This window comes from Egretta garzetta, unplaced genomic scaffold (genome assembly GCF_000687185.1).
Source record: "Egretta garzetta isolate BGI_Z169 unplaced genomic scaffold, ASM68718v1 scaffold471, whole genome shotgun sequence".
Lineage (NCBI taxonomy): Eukaryota > Metazoa > Chordata > Aves > Pelecaniformes > Ardeidae > Egretta > Egretta garzetta.
In genome coordinates, this window is record NW_009258629.1 from 1477061 (window position 1) to 1491015 (window position 13955).

At 37.0% G+C, this 13955-nt stretch overlaps 1 protein-coding gene across 1 annotated transcript in view; it reads left to right on the forward strand.

Annotated features, from left to right (window-relative positions):
- Window positions 1-13955, forward strand: part of MAP3K1 (mitogen-activated protein kinase kinase kinase 1) — a 49044-nt gene that overhangs the window by 17534 nt on the left and 17555 nt on the right. The window contains exons 2-5 of the mRNA XM_009648280.2: window positions 7888-8038; window positions 10537-10743; window positions 12392-12592; window positions 13478-13594. Coding sequence (XP_009646575.2) covers window positions 7888-8038; window positions 10537-10743; window positions 12392-12592; window positions 13478-13594 — 676 coding nt within the window. The remainder of the gene's footprint in view (window positions 1-7887; window positions 8039-10536; window positions 10744-12391; window positions 12593-13477; window positions 13595-13955) is intronic.

A 13955-nucleotide genomic window follows, 5' to 3' on the forward strand; every position in this document is an offset into this window, starting at 1 on the left:
TCAGGAAAGAAGAATTTAACAGCAAACCTGTTAAATGTTTTTCTAGGTCCCTGGTCTCCTTCTGTAAGGCCAGAGATTGTTGGGTTTTATAACTTTTTGAATTTAGCTTTAAATCATTTAAAGACTTACATGTTTTGAAAAGAGTAAGCTTGATTGTCCATTTGCCTTCCATACCATTTACTGCCTAACCGGTCATTAAGACTTAAAAATTTTAGAGTATATTTCTTTGCTAGCAATAACATGTTTATAAGCCTTTAATTTTGTATTTGCTTTCTTAGGCCCCTTATTTTTATGATCATCTTTTTCTAAGAGAACTTTGAAATTCTTTTTCCAGCAGCAATCTTGGAACATACGGTATCTATCTGCTGATAATTCTGCTTTTTTCAATGGTGCCAGAATGGTCTAAATTCCCTTTCTCGTTTGTAACTTCTCCAGAAATTATTTACTAAGTTGTAGCTTTTGAAATTCTAGGTAGCTTCTCCTTTCCAGGTTACTTGTTTGTATGCTATCTTATTTCCATCATTCTGATTGGAGGTGGAGAGTATAGCATGCATGGTTTTATCTGCTTTATCCCCATTATCTTAAGTATGATGGGGTTTTTTGTATAAAATATCAAATGATGTTCTGTTGTGGGTAGGGGAGTTAAATTGTATAAGAAACTCTACCCCATGCATTATGTGTGGAGATGTTTTACTCTGCTCTGACAGTCATCCAATATGCAATAAGCAATTTCATCTTTAAAAGGAGGACAGACACTTAAAACAGTATGGTTGCTCTAGTATACCAAATATAAACAAACAAAAACAATCTGCAATGAGAACTTTGTTTTAGGACTTCTATTTCGGGTTCTATCACACTTCTGATCCCATCTCTCTGTTAATTGCTTCAGACTTTTATATCAGCAAGGGTCATAGCCATTCTAACCTGACACTTTCTGTATCTTAGCCTATTACGTTTCACCTAATAGTCCTGTTTTGAGATATGATGGGCTTAAAGAATCTGAATCCAAAGTTCAGTTTGGTGCCTAAGAGATTAAACTGCATGCTACAAGAGAAGAATTTGATTCTGTTAAAAGGGGAGTTGACTTAAGTGATATATGACCAAGTAAAAACTTGGTCTTATGCTTGAGCAAAAGATAGAGGAGGGTTTTGGTGCGCTAACCTGGGGAAAAAAAAACACCTTTCTAATACCTATGCTTGAGATGCTATAACCTGGTGCAGATGAACTAATCACATAGTTGACTGTCAGTGCACACTTGTGTTCAAGTCTTCTTAATGACATTACTGCTGTTCTTGTAGTAGGGCCCAGTAGTATGTAGCACCATGGGATGGGGGCAGGACTTCTGTATTCTCTTCTGTTGCTGTAACATGAACTGGGCATACTGGATTCTGTTCTCTGTTGGGATACTGAAGTTTGTCATAGTGTAATAAACTTATAAATCTTTGTGTAAGTTTTATTATCATAGTTCAGATATATTAGTCCAAACACATAAAATTATGAAAATAATTAAGGTGCACAATTACTAGTAGCTATGGGTCTCGTGTATCAATACAAATTATCTACTTCCTGTCGTTTCTAGAAATCCTGCTCAGTAATGGCACAAACTTTCAGTTTTACAGAGATAAAATACCAGATTCCCTCTGCAAACCTTTTAATGTGAAAGTGAGGAGTCTAAGAGAGCGCATAATGTAACTGCTATTTTTACATCTTGAAAATACCACAATATGTGCATACCTTGATGCATCTGAGTTGGTACTGGGAGACTAAATAACAGCAGGAAGAATTAGAGAGCCCTAGGAGCTTTTCTAATATTCGTTTCAGATGTCTGATGGCTTCTCTCTTCTGCATGTTTCCTAAGAAGGCTCATTTCATTAGCTTTGTAGCAAGCATCTGTTGCAAACTGAGGCTGGTATTGGCTGGTTTTGTAGGAGGACTCATTTTCAGTGGCTACTGAATAGTGCCAAAATGTCTAAGTATAGCTAGGTGGCTTCAGAGCAAGCAATCCAACCAATGTGTTACATATTTCAAGTAGGTGGATTTGACTTCATAGGAGCTAGAAAATCCAGGCAGGTGATTAACCTCTGTAACTTTAGACATCCATCTTTGGAGATTGGAGCCTTCATCACTGAGGGGATGATCCTTCTTGACCAGGGTCTGTGAGGTTCCACTGAAGGTGATGGCTCAGTCCGTGGAGTTAGAGCTTTGGTTGTGAATATTGTCCTGTTAGCAGTGAAATACTCCCTTTGGCAAATGCACCTTTTGAGATAAGTCTTCAAGAGAGATGCTTGATCTAATGACTTTATAAGGAGAGAAGACAAGGGGTATATCAAACTGGGATATAACGATTATTACCAAACTAGTAGAGGCGTAGGCTCAGTAGTTCTCATTTTAGAGCCAAACAACAGCGTGGTTTTTCTTTCATGTTTTCAGATTCTGTACAGGTTTGGTTCCCTTTTACAGAAAAACACTGGAAGAAATAGGATAAGTTTTAGCTTCTAAAACTACTTTGATGTAAAGATGCAGTGGCTGTCACCTGATGGGGTGCTCTCAGTGGGGGCTCTCACGCTGCAGCCTGGGATCCTCAGGGCAGCAGAGGTTGCACAGGAACCTGCTGAGTGTTATGTTTATTTAATTACATCTGGGCACCATTTATGCTTTTTTATGTGTAACATTATAAATGCATTTCTATGTATTTCTGTTTATGTTTCAAAATATACATAGAAGATACTACCAGAAAGGAGGGTGTAGTGAGGTGGGTGTTGGTCTCTTTTCCCAGGTAACAGGCAATAGGATGAGGGGAAATGGCCTCAAGTTGCACCAGGGCAGGTTTAGGTTGCACATTAGGAAAAATTTTTTCACCAAGAGGGTTGTTAAGCATTGGAAGGGGCTGCCCAGGGAAGTGGTTGAGTCACCATCCCTGAAGGTATTTGAAAGACGGGTAGATGAGGTGCTTAGGGACATGGCTTAGTGGTGGGATGGCAGTGTCAGGTTAACGGCTGGACTTGATGATCTTAAAGGTCTTTTCCAACCTAAATTCTACTCTATACAAGCTTACTTGAGGTAAACAGGGGGGTGTTTCAAATGCAGAATGCTTGTTAGTGATTCATCTAAATTACATTTGAAAGTGGCAATTTTTTAATGTGACTGAAAGGCAAACAGTGGATACACAGCACCACTGAATATATACCCCTTCTGAGCCTCAGGGGGTGGTGTGTTGGCCAAATGCAGAGAGCCTACTTCATTCTGAAGAAAAATAACGAAGAGCTATTGCAGAAGCTGAGGCAGCTAGGAAAAAAAATATGATTATTGTTTTCCCTTTTGTGTTTGTCAGGTACTCTGACAGAATAATAGAACTTAATTTCACACTTACATAACATTTGGCTAAAATCCCTGTAACTATTTTAGGAAGCCAGATTCATTAGTCTCTTGAAGTAGCGTATTCAGTGCTGTCTTTAAGTGGCAGTTGCTGCCATTTAGTACCAGGTTGAGAAAGTTCCCTGTTAAGTTTTTAATTTTAACAGAATGTGCCATACCTGATCTTTTGCTTTGTTAGGATGGAGACAGATGGTTAGATGATAGATGCCAGCAGCAGTGGCATCAGGGGCAGAAGGAATGGGAGACTGGCAGGAGGGCAGACCATGCCTTGCCCATCTTGATCTAATCTTTTTATTGATCTTGATACCATTAAAAATCCTTCATGGCTAAAGAGAAACTGCGAACACTACTGGAACTGTTAGTGGCAGAAGTTCTCTAAAACACTAGTAGCTGTCCCTCTCAGTTCAGGGAATGGCTAACTCTTTTGTCCCTGCTCCCCATACCCATTGCTCCTAGCATGCCAGGCCAGCTGACTAGCTCAGCGTTCTCCAGACCTATTGAGGCTTGCGTTGCAGGTAGCTGGGTGCACATATTCTTAAATTTTGCTTAAGGTCCCCAAAATGGGCTCTGTACATCCCATCTAAGCTCACCCCCATTATTGATTGTCACTATATATGGCATTTGCACTAAGCAGGATATATAGTTTCTCCCATATTTGTTCCTTCTCATTCAGTGCTTTTCCATCAAACCCTGGGCTCTTCTTCTCATAACCTGTTGTTGTTAAATGCATTGATTGTTCTGGTAGAGCTGCTGTGTGACAGCTTTCGTTCATGAATGTTTCCTGTGGTCACCCATGGTTTGGCTGCTGCTGGAATGCAAGTTACCTTTGCTAACTTGCTTCAGACAACTGTAAAAAAATAAAAAAAATACTCAGCAGCTGAAAACTTTCTTCCTCCCTATGATTGGGTATTTGTGGATATAGCAGACAGAACTTCCCTTTCCTTGGTGAATTGACTCTTTCCTATTTCATAACTTACCTTTTTCCTGTTTCCTGCTGCTAATAAAATTTGGTCCAGTGTGGCTACCGTATAAAGCTGTTTGCTCAAATAAGGTAGCAGAGAAGCCAAGACATCTGTTTCTAAACACAGGAAAATGGATTGGAGCTGCAATTCAGCTTTCTTATAAGATTATATGCCCTTTGTAAGAAAAATACTTGCAGCGAATCAGTATTAAATTCACTGAGCTATTCCGAAGTAAATCTTGCTTGTGTATTTTGCAATAGTTTGCTAAATAACATGTGTATTGCATACCTTGTTTTAAAATATTGAATCATTGATCCATAGAGAACAAGTTGTTAATAATCTAACTATTCAATTACGTTTGCAAGTCTTCAAAATTAAGACACAGAAACAAAGGACAATGTTGCCTTCTCTATTGCGCAAGATGTTGCAGTAGATTGCATGCAGTACATTAATCTTACTGTATTTAGTTTTATAGTTCATGAAGCAAATAATCCAAAGTGAATAATGCAATTACTAATGTGCAGACCACTGAGTTTATGCATTAAAAAATGGTGATCGCAGTGTTGAGCTTGCTCAGTACTTTAGAATTACAATTTAGATCTATTTCTTTGGAAATTCTTGACTAATGATACAGGAGCTGATGTCTGTTGGTTTAAAACTACTAATATAAAGAATTTAAAAGATCTTTAATATTGCCTTGGGGGGGGGGGGCAGGCAATGTTTCAATGTTAAAATTTATCTGGGAAAAAGCCTTGTATCTTTTTTGCTCAATTCATGAAAAGCTGAAACATTTTAAGAACAAAATCCTTGCTTCCTGATGAAGCAGGGGGGTGGTCTGTTGAGAAACGTCAGACTCCCTGGTCCAAGCTAGCACATTCTCTGAGACTTGGAGGGGTTTTTTTTGTCCAGCTCCCTAGCTTTGTCACTGCTGTTCAAATAAAGCACCACCTGGCAGTCACTTAAGCACTTTGTTACCTTGGCTCATGAATAGGTTTTGCTGTATGAAGATCAGAATGCTGTGTACCTCGCAGGACCACGTCCTGGTTGGAATATACTATGAATTTATTATTTTTTTTTTTTTGTGCTGAGGTACAGTGATATGGAGGCTGGCAACCTAGCTAGCCACTGTCACGTAGGGAAACTTCAGCTTGCCTGGAAGAGATGAGGGGGTTTACTTTAGATTAAAAGGACCAATAACAACAACAAAACCCCTCCAGGCTCAGGGCCACAAAATGAGGCTGCCCTGCAGTATGCAGGAGCTTTGTGCAGTCACAGGAAAAATATTTCTTCCACAGACCCAACAGTATAAGAATACTTAATAAATATTTTAGCCAAGCTTGAGTTAAAATAGGAAGTTTTTTTGAACGCTTCAGAAATGTGTTCTGTAAAGACACACATAATACTTAAATTCTTCCAAAATATAACTGTGGTTTACTAAGCAAAAGCCTTCAGACTTGGCTGGTCTTTCCCACCTGCATGGAGGAAAAGCACAAGAGTTCTTTGTGCAGGCAAGAGTAGATGGGTTTAGCTGTCACATGAGAGGAAGATAGTTGCTTCTGCTTTTTAGAGAACAAGCACAGATTGTGAGGCCTCCACTGTTGTATTACATTGTTCATGAATTCAAGTCCAAGGGCCTCTAAAAGACTTTTTTTATATCAGTTGGGAAGTTAATCATGGTTATATGAACAAATGAAATACTGTGTCATTCTTTTGCTGCTGGGATAGTGTTTTCTGTCTTTGTATACAAAGTGTTCATGCAACTGAGATGGTTCATGCCATGGAATAACTAATATAAAAACCAGAGTAACTATATTTTTAACTTGCACCTGTATTATTTTGGAGCTGTACTGCTTGTACGGAGATTTTTGTCTTTGAATTGCTTTTTTTGACTGAGGAAAGAATGCATGTTGATCCTTTTTACACCATAGTTCTTCCCCTATTTTAAACTTTAGGCACATTCTCCATTTGGACTCTACCTGCTGCTATAATATCTTTTGTTTTTCACGAATTATCACTATTTGTTTGTCTGTTTCTAGAAAACAATAGTATGGAATTCAGTGCTGGGACAAAAATAATTTTTATGTCACTTGCATTAGTTTTGAAATTAAGCATTAATGCTTAACCCCTGAAAAAACATTCATTCCTGGGTGGATTGTGTTCCTAGCTATAAAAATAAGTCTTTAATTGCTAGACACAGTTCAGAGTGTCTAAAATTGGATACTAACAGTAGGTTTAAGTGTTGCTTGAAAGAAAATTTGTTTGTAGTATCTATCTGCTTATTATGTTTCAGCACTGAGCAGGAAGAGTTATTTCCTGCCTCAGAATATTTGTTTCCTTTGTCTCTACAATGAGAGAAAAAAAAATAACAGTTGTCGTTCTGACCAGGGAAAACTTCTCATTTTTGTAAGTAGGGATTTATGATAAATGAATGTTAGTAATACGTTGCTGATGAAGACAGGAATTGTAATTTTAACATCATCTTATTGCAATGAATGTTACAGGGAATATGTTGTAGGTCACCATACAGTACACAAATGTAGTTTTAACTGCATAGCTAAATGTTTTAGAAGCTGAAGACTGCATGCATGAAAGCAGAGGTTGTAACTAAATTATTACATAGCCTTATCTTCCACTTTAAGTTGTGATTTTTATTCTTCAAATAAAATTTCATTCTGAGAGCTGGCTTAATCAAGCTAGCTTATTTTTAAAGACGGCTAACTTCAAGAAGATGGGTGGGGATCATGTGGTTTTCTTGGTGATTTAGCAGATAGCTCACCAGAATCAGGAAATCTTCCAGACCGTTCATATTTGTTTTTCAGTGTCTGACAGTATTTTTTGCTTTTTTGTTGTTGCCAGCAATCACAAGCAACTATTTTGCTGTAAATCAAAGAACTATAAGCCCAGAATTTTGCTATAATTATAGTTGACTTAGAGAGCTTTGAAGTTATCAATCACTCAGAAAGCAATTCTCAAGGCCACTAGTCTTACTTTCATGACTTCGGTGTCTAGTTTAAACATACTTACCATGTACTAGTTTACAAGTCCTCTTTTTTGAGGAAGAGTTCATGTATGGGAAGAAGCACTACATACATAGTTTCATGCTGGTGCATCCTATGAAGATGGAAAATTTTCACCATTAATTTATATTAATTTTGTAAATTGTTTTAAAATAGATATTGCAAGCTTTGAATTGCCAAGGAATGCATAGACCATCACAAAACTTGTGAAACCTTTGGTGAATGACATGACATAGAGGGTAATTTTTGTATTGGCTTAATGTTTGCCAAGACCTTCCTTTTTACTGGGTGTCCAGTGTTACAAGCGGTACACACATTTTAAAGAAGTAACCCTCAAAACAGGTATGCTGTAAATGGCAGACTAGCAAATTAGTCCCAATTTTAAAAGGTTTGCTGCAGTCAGTTGGAAGTAATGTTTTAACAGCTGTTGTAAGGAGAGGGAGAATAGGATGGCACCAACTTTAAGAATGTTTTGGCATTATACTTCAACTAAAATTAATTGGGTTTATTACTTGTTTTTTTCTTTGCTGTAGTCGTGACATGGAGAATAAAGAAACCCTCAGGGGGTTGCAGAAGATGGATGACCGCCCAGAAGAGCGCATGATCAGGGAGAAACTCAAGGCAACGTGTATGCCAGCCTGGAAGCATGAATGGCTGGAAAGAAGAAGCAGGAGAGGCCCTGTGGTAAGTGGCACTGATGGAAGGGCAGTATCTGTAACAGCTATTACAAAGAAAAATACCTTCAATTTCTTTCTGTTAGAAACCTGTTTTTCTTAACAACTTGCATACTTTTCATTATGGTCTTCCTGTTCATTTTTTTTATAAGCTGTTTAACAGGAAACTGTGGCAGACTTTCTGAAATGTACACATTTATCAAGCTTTAAGAAAAGGGCATATAGCTGTGCTGCTGCTGTGTGTAGTATAAAATAATACTGTGACAACACTGCCCTCTAACGTCAGCAACAAAAGTAGCTCCTGTTCATTAAGTAAAAAGTTTGAGTGCAAACCAGTACTATAGTGCTTTGTGTACTCCCTTGATTCTTAGGGTTTTTACGACTTCACTTTTCCTTAATTTGAAAACGTTAACATTTTCTATGTATTATAACAGAAGTGTATGTAACTTCTGCTAGATGAAAAACTGCAATCTTACTAGAACTAGAAAAGAACAAAGCTGAGTAACTTCTTTACACAAGTCTCAACTCTGCTAAACTTTGTGTGCCAGAGTATTCTATTAGCTGTTGGGTAATGCTTTTCTATAAATGACTCAGAAGTGGTTTTAAGAAATTGCAGGCAGATCAAACATGAAACTTTTCAAGCATAGTTACAATTCTATTCAGTATAATGCTGGTTAATTAATAGTCATTAGTTACCTGTAAGTGTAGTTGCATTGGTCGATGTGATTCCCATGTCCCCCTTGACGTGAGTGCTAATTTAACCTTAAGATCATCCAATGCAGTAAACAAGTGTTTGGGGGCAGCTTTTCTAGAACAGAAGAAAGAGGGTTCTGTTGGTAACTTTCTGTAATGAGGAAGAACATTGAAAATAATAAGTGCACCAAAAAAGCATTACTTCAACAGGTCAAATAACACAAAACAGTTCTCAGTTCAAAAATTTTTAAATGCATCTTGGTTACTGTGTAGCTTGAAATTGTTTCTGTGCTCAGCCCACTGCCCTGGAGGTTTCTGGGCTCTTCAATACAACTTTTGATGCTCTGATTTCCTGGTTACTACCATTTTACATTTTAAATGTTTTCAAGCACTAGCAGCTGTTAACTGTAACTTGTCCATAGTCACATAAATTTTCGTTCTGACCTTCCAGGAAAGAAAAAGCATTACAGTAGTCAGTAGGAAGAAAAAAGAAAAGGCTGCACTGCTTTTTATATTTCTCCTTTAACCTGTTCACTTTCATAATCAGATAGCAGTGTATTTAAAAACAATAGCAGCAAAGGTTTCTGAAAAGTTCAGGTTTGCAATAGATTAAATAGGATGACTTCTTAAAGCAAAATGAACTGTGCTTGGATCAAGGCTGTAAATGCAGATTTTTCTTCTTTTAGGCAGTGCCTAACTGCTAGACAACAACCTCCTCATTGTTGTCTTCTCTCTGTGGCCTGCTGAAACTGTAATGCATTTCTGGATAGCAGAATAGCTTCAGTTGGATGAGTTAAATGCTTCAGTTTAAAAAAGCATTTGATCTTGTGGATGCAGTCCAAATCATCAGGTAGAAGGGTGCTGAGTCTGCATGTCTCTTCCTCCCCATACCCATAACCAGGAGAGCCCCTTCCATTTTTTTTGCCTGTATCAGAGACCTCTGCAACTTTCTAAGAGGTCTGCTCTGTTTGTCTGAAGCATTACTTGGAGCTTCCTTCCAGCTTTGAGTCAAGCCTCTACGACATGCAGAAATGTAGAACTAAAACTGAATTTGCCCACTGTGACTGCTTTTAATTCAGTTCCCAAGGGCCTTACTCCTCTCAGTCTGAGAGGCAGGCAGCTGAAAGTTGTCTTGAAGTATTCCATACCTCAGCATCAAAATTCAGTGTTTATGCAACAAACCACGGTATTAAAAGTGTATGTACTGCTCTTCTAGCACACATGTGTCTATGCATGTAGTGCAGCACCGCGCATGGTGATTAGCTCAGATACCAGATGTGGTTGTAGCTGTTTCACTTGTATGGCAGGCAGAAAACCCAAGTGTGGTTCTTATAGGGTGCAGCACCCCTTAATTTTGTTGCATTGCCTCCAGGTTTAAAGTAATTTTTACATTGCAACAAGTGTTGTGTTGTAGAAATATCAACCCTAGTGTTTCTCAACTGATTCTTTCTGTATATAACAGATGGATCCAACATTATAGCTCTTAAGCAGTCAATGCCTGTAGAAAAGAATTCTTTTGGCTCCTCCTATCCAAATGGAGAACTGCTGTGCTTTGAGATATCATGACTGACAGTTACAGAAGTACTTTGAGAATCGAATCAGTTGCTGCTACAAGCAGTAAGTGGCACAAATGGACAGGAGTTGTGTATAATTGACAAGATAACCCCTATTAGAACCTAGGCAATATGCAAACTTTGGGTGTCTGGATAATGGCTTAATTATATAATGTTAGCAAAACAAGTTCTGATGAATTTGTTTTGCTTTAGTGCAAAATGATCAATTTGTAATTCTAACAAATGGTTTAATTCCTGCAAGGTGGTAAAACCTATCCCTGGGAAAGGAGATGGATCAGAAATGAACAAACTCTCTCTAGAACCTCAAACTGAAGGACAAAGTGCTGCTTCTTCACCTACACAGAAAGGAAGACGTAGTCCTTCTCCTAGTAGCTCCTCTTCATCATCTTCTAGGACGGTTAAATCTGAATCACCAGGTGTTAGAAGAAAAAGGGTATCTCCAGTGCCTGTAAGTTGCAAGCTGTGATGTAATTTTTAATTTGGCTATATTCTGCAATCTTTTGCTTATAGAGGCAGTTAATCCTCTCTGTGTAGAGCAAAATGATGATACAATGGGGTTACGACTGGGTATCATTTCAGTAAGATACTCAGAGCTTATCTCATGTTACGTTTCTCATGTGGGATTTTATTCTTTACTCTTGGGTGTGTGTTTTCTTTTTAATTCAGTTCTGCTTTCAATTTTAATTTCTAGGAAATAAATGAAGAAATTTAGATACTCAGTCATGAAGACATGTATGATCTCTTAGCTTGATTTGCACAGCAAGGTGCTAGTAGTTTGAGTGTTTTCCTGTAGTTTTGCATGTCAGTTCTCCAGGCTTGTATATTCCATCGCGGATAGGATTGTTGACTGGATTAAGGTTCCTGCAGAAAAGTGTTACTGGTGTGCTGTGATCCTCTGTTCCAGAACTGATTCTTATGTACAGATAGGGAAGACTTAGGTATGTGCATTGTTAAAAGACTAAAATCTTGATCATTATATTTGAGAAGATCTGGAATAGAACGTTTTGAGCAATAGTATCTAATGGGTTTGCTTATTATAAAAATGCTCACCCACAGTTAAGCTTCAGTTCACTTGTCTACTGCTACTGTGCAACTGGAGTAAGAATAAGATCTAATTGCTTTTACTGTCCCATTGCTCTAAACAAGGTTTCCAAAATAAGTTAAAATATGTACTGCCATTCCTCTGAACTAGGAATGAAAATCATAAGTTACAGCATTGCAGCACAGCTCTTTTCCTCTTGACAAGATAAATTGAAAGGTTAAAAAAACCCAAAACCAAAACAAAACCACAACAACCCAGTAAGCTATCTAATTTAGCTTTTGATACCTTTTTGCTTGATTTTTTTTTTTTTATATTAACCTTTCACATGAAAAACCTTAGAAGTTCAGGCTATCTTTTACTTAACTGATGGACAATGAACCAATTACAACATGCATCGTAACATAAAATTCAAAGTGAACATAAATCAAAGCAGAAAATTTGAAATTGGACAGAGTATCTCATAATGTTAGAAATGCAAATTATTTAAATGACAATTTTAATAAAAGGTTTGGGCTACTGAGTTTTTGATCATGGGGAACAAAACAAAAACAAAAAAACCATCCTGAGCTGAAAGTTGCTTTAATTATGCAAAGGAGAAGAAGCTGTATCCTTTTTCCTTTTCTTTGGAATTTCTTACACTTTTCTTCATTGACTGTATAGTCCCTTTTGTAAACTGTGATGGTAAGATTTCTTAAGTTATTAAATATATTAGCATTATAACTTTATTATATAATTTCTTGTATTGATTCACAAGTATGATTATCTTCAGATTGAATTATACTTGATAATTCAGTAATAATATGTAAGACAACTAATGAAGACTTGAAAATTGAGACATTTTAAAGACTCCTTTTCTGTCATAATGTCAGACAAAATTTCGGTTGCAAAATTCCAATTTTTCTGGAATTCTTTTACAATGGTAAGTCTAAGCAGATTGTAGTAGTTTCAGGTTTCTCTTACTCTTTGTCATTTGGAGGGGGGAAAAAACCCCAACCAACACTTAATTAAACTTACTGTTGTCCTGGGAATGCTTGTGATGGAATCACTTACGTAGTTTCAGAGTGGACGAATAACACCACCTCGACGAGCCCCATCTCCAGATGGCTTCTCTCCATACAGCCCTGAGGAAACAAATCGTCGTGTCAACAAAGTTATGCGAGCCAGGCTGTACTTGCTGCAGCAGATAGGACCCAACTCTTTCTTAATTGGAGGAGACAGCCCTGATAATAAATACAGAGTGTTTATTGGGCCTCAGGTAGAGAATGTTTTTGTGTTGTCTGTAGCTTTCATTAATTTATTGTTAATCTTAGAAAACTGTTCAAAATCGAATTAGATCAAGCAGGTTGCTAACGAGTGGTAGCAGTTCTATAGAGAGATGTTTGAAAGTTGTAATCTGTGCTCATGTGGTATAATGATCAGCTTGTATTTTGTCAATTATGTAGCAAGTATATTAGTTTTGTCTAAAATTTCTCTTTTAAAAAAACCCCAAAACTCTAGACTGGATGTAATCACTATTTTCCTGTATATTTCTCATTCCTAGAAGTGGCTTTTAATTATATATCTTAAGGGGTTTTCCTAAAATTTGGCCACTTCATTTTCCTAGTTTCTTTCTCTGAAACATTTTATTTCCTCTATTCATGGGATACATATAAATGAAAAGCACATGACAGAATTCCTTTAATGGTGTGATCATTTCATTAATACCCATAGTGAGGTCCTTTTCACAGACTTTCATAGCACTAATGTGATGCTTCATTGGGGAACATCTAGGTTTTTGAGTAAATAGCAGCATCTTGTTTAAGTTTGCTGTCATGTTATGGTTATAGGATGATTATATGCGTAAATTCATTCTAGGATGAAGTTTAGCTTCAGTTGATTTTAAAAAGAATTTTAAAATGTCGAAAAAAAGCCAATTGAAAACTGGTGTAATAATTGTCTGCTTTTCCATGTATATTCCTGAATAATATTTTGGGAATTCACATTTTCTGTAAGGCCATGTAGGAAGATATTTATGCCTATATAAGAAATATTTTGCATAAACTACTTGGGATAGTATATGTTCTATGACGCACTTAGATCTGGAAAAATTATCTATGTAATTATAAATTCAGTAGAGCCTTAGCATATACTTTTTCTGTAGACTTGTAGCTGTGGCCGTGGGACATTTTGTATTCATCTGCTGTTTGTTATGCTGCGAGTGTTCCAGCTTGAACCCTCAGACCCAATGCTCTGGAGAAAGACACTGAAGAACTTTGAGGTAATCTGTTTCTAATAGATTAATGGCAGATCTAAAATACACTCCAGGTAAAAGACTTTAGGACACTATCTTAAAAATCCTGAAGACTGTTGCTTTTCAAAGCAACAAGAATATATGTTTTTAATTATATCTTTAATTCAGTCTCAAGAGCTCTAAGTATAAAAAAAAAAAATAGCTGCAAATAAGACATAACAAAAAGAATAGTACAGAGCTGTAGTTCAAGGGGTTGATTCAAATCTTGGATTTTCTACTCAAATTTGTCTCACTGATTAGCTGAAAGGGTCTTCAGAGGTAATTGTGTGTATACTTAAAGCTGTTGTTTATTTTTAATAAGCAAATAAGTTTTTTGTTGTAAAGTGTT